Raw genomic sequence first — 7,293 nt, forward strand, 5'->3', positions numbered from 1 at the left:
TTCAGCAGGTGCCTTTTCTATGATGGTCACCTCTGTCACACCTGGGGATGATTCTGAAAGAGGAAAGAGAGAGTCTGTAGAGTTTCAGTTGGTCCATTCGCACGTATTTCTACACTAGAGGTTGACTAACTCTTGAAGACTGCTCTAGGAACACCAGATCCCTCTGAGGAGCATTTATTACCCCTGTGATAAAAGCAATTGGTCCCTCAAAGGCACTTGGTCCCATAAACTAAGACCGTGTAGTCTTCCTGGTAATAATTATGCCAGTATCCTTTCTATGCATCATAAAGTTTCCCTTAAGTTTTCAGAAGGCTCAAATCTTGGGATGCAGCAATAGTCCAATATACCAGCTAAGAATTCTGGACTCCACCTATCTTAGTCTTGCTTTATGCATTCACTAGTTGTGTAACCTTACATGAGTGCTCACTTCCCTTTGCATTTAGTAAGACAAGAATTACAATAATACTTTCCTTGATAAGCGAAGCAGAGGAAACAGAAATGAAGGTGCTTTGGAAAAGCAAAAAGTACCATATATACAATTTTTTTTCTGTCTTCTGTTCAGTGTTCTTCCTAATATGTTGGGAAGCATGGTACTGTGGTAGAAAACCACTGTGAGCTTCAAGCCATTTGACCTGGGGTGAGTCCTTGCTATCCCCATGATTGGTTAGGACGGAAGACACTGTCTTGTCCCTTCAAGGGTGGTCCTATTTGGCACTGTTCCACGAAAGCCAAGATAGTGACTAATAAATGTCAATTATTCAATTTTACAGCAAGGACACTGAGCCTGAGAGGTAAAGCCACAAAGCCAAGCCTCTGACTCCAAGTATGGGTCTAGTTGAGAAATGAAGAGCATGTGTAGAAGTCACTACATGCCCCTTGGCACAGCCCTTTAAAGCAGTGATCCTACGCAAATGCAGAGTCTAGCTTTAATCAGTCTTAGCAATCTACCGCTCCACCTGCAGTGGGACAGAAGAATATAGAATTCCTTGCCAACAAACCAGCTGGTTACATAGGGATGTCATCTGACTATACTCACAGGGCAATCTAGTGTCTAGGGTTGCAAGAGGACACACAGATAATGTAAGTGCCTGACATTAAGTTTTGCTGAGGCATCCATTTCAAATACATCCATCTTGAATAAACAAATTGCCAGCTGTATGACACAGCTACTAACTAAGTAACTAGGTAAGGAACCAGGCCACCCCCACCCATGAAGTTCCCCTTTCAGAAAGTCCTGGGTAATTGACCACTTGAGTGGTCACCCACCTTTTACCTTTTCATGCCCTAATTCTTGCTCTTATGTTTTAAATTCACCAATAAAGAGTGAACCCACAAAACCCTAGACACCAAGTCCTGGGACCCTAATAAAGACAAAGACCCAGCTCTGCTTGCTCACTTCCAGCTACCTGGCTGTGTGGCCCTGGGCATACCATGTATCCTCCAGGACCTGTGCATAATAAAAAAAATTTTTTCAAAGTTCCCTGACAGTTGTTGCTGAGGTGTATCTTCAATCATAATAAAAACCACAATGGCTGGTCCAGCCACAACATCAGCTCCAGTCAGGGAAATGTCTGTAGAGCTCATCCAGGTAGTACAGACCTAGGTGAGTGCCTCAGGTATTCCTAGCCAATAGCATCACTATCAATAAGCTGAGACAGACACAACACACCATTCTTCAGTTTATAACAGACCTAAGTGGAGGGGCTACAGGCTCCGACAGAACTGCTGTGATACACTTCAGATGAGAACATTTCACTTTCAACCTTTGAACACCTCTGGGATAGGACAACTGGTCAACATACTGACTTTAAGAACTTTCATATAACAAGTTGCTTAGGAAGTACCCACTGCAGAGACTCTGCTACCCAATACTTCAGCACTGATAAGGAGGAGGTGCTGGGGATGAGGAAGAGAGGGACGCACAATAAATTCCATTTGTATAATGCTCTACTTCTGGGAACTGGTATAAGTTATCTCATTAACTCTTTCAACAATCGTGTGAAGCAGGCATTATGACTTTATTTTAAAGATAAGGAAACAGGCTCAGCAATACTAAATAATCTCACAGAACTAAATCTCTGACCACAGCCTCAGATACCAAGCCTAATGCTTTTGCTACCATGTTGCCTTAGTAGCTCATTCCAACATGAAGGGAAGTTTTCCCCTCACCACCAAGCAATTCTCAGACACCAGCTGGGTGTCCTACAATTCAACACAATCCTGACGCTATCCACCAGGAGAAGGCATCAGATCCCACAGGTTAGGAGCTCAGTCCCACAAAACTGCCCTTACTTCAGATGCTAATTGCAGGTCCAGAGTGTTACCTGTGCTTCTGACAGACTGGCTATAAATCAGGGGTCCCTATGATCCCCTCCTTGGGTTTGATTAGTTTGCTAGAGAAGTCAGGAAACCCCTTTACTCACCAGGTTGCTGGTTTATTATAAAGGATATTACAGATCAACAGAGAGATAAGATACATAGGGCAAGGTCCTGAACAAAGGGGCTTCTGTCCTCGTTGAGTTTGGGGCCTGGCACAGTGGCATGAGGAAGTGTCTGGCTAACCAGTCTGGAAGCTCTCTGCACCCTCTCCTTTTGGTTTTTTATGGAGGCTTCATTACATAGGCATGCTTGATTAAATAACTGGTCTGTTGGCAAATGACTCAACCTCCAGCCTCTCTCCCCTCCCTGGAAATCAGGTGGGGGAGTGAAAGTTCCAACCCTCTAATCCTGGTTGGTTCCCTTGGGAACCAGCCCCATCTTTAGGTTACCCAAGAACTTTCCGAAAGTCACCGAATTAACATAACAAAAGACACTTTCTTCTCTCCTACCACTTAGGAAATTCGAGGGGTTTTTGGAACTCTGCCTGAAACAGGGATGAAGTCTAAATATATGTTTATTATAAATCATAACAGTACAGATAACCAAAACCATCATGAGGATGTTCAGGAAGCAATAGTAATAACAAGTCGTGTTTGGTTTATTAACATGCCACACGAGAAGTAGTGTCTGACTAGATATAGCCATCCCTACTCTCCTGCCTTCGGGACCAATGACGAGCATTCGTGAGCTGCCTGGCTGGAATAACCTGTATGGCAGAGTATGAAATGAAATCCTGAATGAAGATATGAAGGTCAGGTCTTCAGACACGGCACAGTCTGCTCTAGGTAACTATGACATGCCACAGATGAAAACTCTCTGTGGTAGCCTACTCCAAAGTTGGGTGCTCTCACTTCCTCCCTTCACTCCCTGCTCACACCAGTTCCCCAATGAAAGGTGAAGTCTATTTCTCTGCCTCTGTGAAGCGATGTTAACAGGAGTTAGCCTGTGACTGCCCTGACCAATAAAATATGGCGAAGAGACACCATGCAAGTTTTGGACTTCAAGAGGACTGGCAGGTTCCCGTTTCCTCTTTTTGCTCTGGGCCATCACATACTAAATCCAAGCTACTCTTCTGGACAGAGAGGCCATGCTGAGAAGCACGGAGGGGCCAGACATGTGAGTGCAGAAGCCACCTTGGACTTCCAGCCTAGTTGAGCCATCAGATAATTGAGCCCCATCTGCTATCTCATTGCATACACCTGAGAGACTCGAAATGAGAATAGGCCCACCTGGGCTTAGTCAACCCACAGGAGTGGGAGAGACAGTAAACTGCTGTTTCAAACCACTGTTTTGGGGTGGTTTGTTACCCAGGAATAAATAACTGGAACAGACTGCCTAGTAGAAAACAGTCACTGAGTCAATGATCCCTGAGGTACTCCATGAGGACCTGCTGTCACAAACTATGCACAGTTGACATGGGCCTTGAAGGATGACATGGCCATTCCTGAGGATTGGCTTAATTAACACCTACTCCTGCTCCTTCCAGTGTGCTTTCCTGTATTTTAGAGACTGGCTGGCTAAAGACTACATTTCCCAGATTCCACTGCAGGTAGGCACCCACTGGAGGCCAAGCTTTCTGCAGGGAAACTCACCCCCATAAAACCTGGAAGGAGGGAATGAGCAGGTGAGGTAGAGGGGCAAATGGGGAGACTGGCTCTTTTCACAGTCATAGTTGCAAAGGTATTTTGATCTCATGGGGTTGAGAGTTGTGTGGCAGAAGCAGCAGCAATTTCTCAATTCTATAGCTTCCTAACCACACTAGCTGCAGGTACGCCCCACTTAGTATCCCCTTTTCAGTTTGGTTCTCAGCTTAGAATCTGTTCCGCTTAATCTTCCAATGATTTTATGGGCTAATGCCCCTTAATCAAGCCCTTTCTGCCTTAACTAGCTAGAGTGTACTTCTAGCCTTAAACTAGCTATGTATTCTACGGTCTGCCACTAAGAACCCTGATGGACACAGTTTGTATCTGTAGATTCACTTTCAGGACAAGTGAGTTGTGTGCAGGTCAGAGGAAGTGGTCATTTATATGATTTAAAAATTGTGGCCACAGAGCCAGACAAAAAGTGTGAGAGGTTTTGGAATCCAAGATATGACATGAAGGCCTTTAGAGTCAGAAAATAAAACTTAAGACTACATAAGATTATTCAAAGAGAACAAGTTAACAGTTTATTACACAAATCAAAGAATTGGGTAAGGAAAATACATGAAGCCAGGGCCTGAAGGTGAGGCATCTGGAAGGCTGGGGGTGGAGTAGGGTGGACTGCACATAGCCAACCTGAGGTTAATATCTTTAGAAGGACCAGCTTGTAGGGTTCACCTGTAGCTGGTGCCTTGTAATCTGGCCTTTGCATGTGTTGTACATTGATAAGGCTGTTTTGCCCATCTTTGGCTAAACCAATAAACATTTGCTATCCTTTTGGGAGTCTAAAATTTCCATAGTGTCATGGGCAAAGCTCATTAACAATTCCCAGGAAATAAACACAGAATCTGGATAATAAGGTAAAGTCTAATCTTTTTTATTTCCTTTTGCCTTGGTCTAGTTTCACTTCCTTAATAGGGTACTGCGTGCAGAGGCCTTGTACCTGGCACTTCAGACCAGAGTTCCTAGTGCAAAGCAGCTGCACCTGACATTTCAGCTTGACTCCACACCAGGTTCAGGTTTTAGGAAGTTCTAAGGGAACAGAATAGTTATCCCCTGGAAGGTTGATTCAAGTTCAGGCTATGCCTTTAGACAACCCAGTGGCTACCACAAAAACCTGTCACACACTAAATCCTGCCACCCTGCTACCCACAGAAACAGGGCCCCTGGAGCATGATCGTATAGAAATCACAGACAAAATATTCCAGTTGCCCCGACCTAGGAAGTGAGCCTCTCCCAAATGCCAAAGAGGAATGGCTCACAGACGGTAGTAGTTTTATGAGAGAGGAGAAAAGGCTGGTGGGACATGCAGTAACCTCCCACATCCAAGTCATAGAAGTGAGAAGCTACCCACCCCCGCCCAAAAGGTGGAGTTGATAGCCCTCACCTGAGCCCTAGAGCACTGGACAGGGAAAATCTTAAATGTTTACACAGATTCCCAGGTATGTGTATGCCATCCTACCCACACACAGGGCTATCTGGAAGGAACAAGGTATATTTACTGCAGGGAATAAACAGGTGAAACATGGCTTAAGCATACTGAAGCTCGTAGAAGGAGTACAGCTTCCAAAAAGGGTGGCAGGGATTCATTGTAGGTCTCACGAAAAGGGAATACAGAGGTAATAAAGGGAAACAAAGCGGATGCAACTGCCAAAAGGGTGGCCCTAGAACCTGTAACTTGTCAACTACTCCTCATACCTCAAAGGCCAGATCCATCCGATTATTCCCCAATCTACACAAAGACTGTACAAAATCTACAAAATTAGACAAAGACTGAAAATTGGGCTTCAACAGAGATCTAGGAGGCCATGGGTGGCTAGCTAATGAACATGGTCAACGCTTCTTTTCCCAAACTATAGCTTGTCAAGCCATCAGAGAGGCTCATCAAAAGACTCACTACAGGAAGGAAGCCCTATATAATTGGTTAGTTGAGTTCATGGTAACTCCTGGCATGAAAAGTATAATCAGTCATATAGATGAGACATGCCCCATCTGCACAATGAACAACTGCCAAAACCAGACCCTCCAGAGGCCCCCAGATAAGGCCCATTCAGACCAGAGGGACATATCCTGGAGAAGACTGGCAGATTGATTTCACCGTCATGCCAAGAGTACTGAGCAATTTCAGGTATCTCTTGGTGCTAGTAGACACAATTTCTGAGTGGATAGAAGCATTACCTGCTAGAACTGAAATGGCAGCTAGTGGCTAAGGCATTACTAAAAGATATAATCACCAGGTTTGGGCTCCCAAGATCCCTGCAAAGCAATAATGGTACAGCATTTGTGGCTCAAGTGATGAAGGAGGTAATGAGTGCCCTGGGCATAAAATGGACCTTGCACTCAGTCTGGAGACCCCAATCATCAAGGACAGAGATCCAATCAGACCCTGAAACTCAAGGTCCAATCAGCCTTAGCCAAGCTATGTTAGGAAACTCAAGAACACTGGATTAAGCTGCTTTCGATAGCCCTGCTCTGCATGTGGTTACCACAAGGGGTAATTAAAGTTAAGTGCATTTGAACTCATGTATGGGAGACCCATTCCCCAGGTCCAAGAGAAGGGACACCTTAGCCCCCTTGAAATGGAACAACTCAAGCATGCCCTCCAGGTAGGAGAAATAATGAAAACTGTCACAGAAGATGGTGACCAGGTGCTGCCCACACCCACTGACCTGGTCCTCCACCTTTTCTGGCCAGGAGCCTGGGTGAAACCAAAAATCTCAAAAACCAGCAGCTACAAGATCAGCTCACGGCTAAGTGGAACAGAATCCACTTGGTGACCCTAACCACCCACTCTGCCCTGAAGTTGCAGGGATCACTCCACGGGGACTTTGCACTCAAGGGAAGAGACCCTCGAGCCCCAACCTGTAGAGAGACAACCTGCGGCAATGGTCCCCCTGACTACTCGTGTGATCCTCTCTAAGACCCTAAGCTTTTCTCCTGTAAAACAATGAAAGCATGACCAGGGAGATGCAGCCCTGGCACTGAGCCTTGACATCAGGGCAGACTTGCCCACAGGCCAAACACCGAGATACTTTCATTTTTAGGAAAAATTTGACATGTCACCATTATTCTCTTGTCATTTGACATGTAACCACTGTTTTCTTAGGCCATGTATCTTAAATTGTCTGAAGTCCTTTGTCTCCAAAAGGTTAGACAAATGGTGGTTGCTCAGGGATACAAACAGGGCCAAGGCCTAGGTACAACCACACAGATCTAAAGGCAGCTGGGTACTTCCACTCCTCCACCTGGGGTGATGACAATGCCTCAAATCAGC

The 7,293-nt window shown here is 45.2% G+C and overlaps 1 protein-coding gene across 2 annotated transcripts in view; it reads right to left on the reverse strand.

The window, feature by feature from the left end:
- Positions 1-7,293, reverse strand: part of TPGS2 (tubulin polyglutamylase complex subunit 2) — a 56,786-nt gene that overhangs the window by 40,189 nt on the left and 9,304 nt on the right. For both annotated transcript variants that reach the window (XM_007455218.1, XM_007455217.1), the window contains exon 2: positions 9-53. In XM_007455218.1, coding sequence (XP_007455280.1) covers positions 9-53 — 45 coding nt within the window. The remainder of the gene's footprint in view (positions 1-8; positions 54-7,293) is intronic.

This window comes from Lipotes vexillifer, unplaced genomic scaffold, assembly GCF_000442215.2.
Source record: "Lipotes vexillifer unplaced genomic scaffold, Lipotes_vexillifer_v1.1 scaffold90, whole genome shotgun sequence".
NCBI classification, from domain to species: Eukaryota; Metazoa; Chordata; class Mammalia; order Artiodactyla; family Lipotidae; genus Lipotes; species Lipotes vexillifer.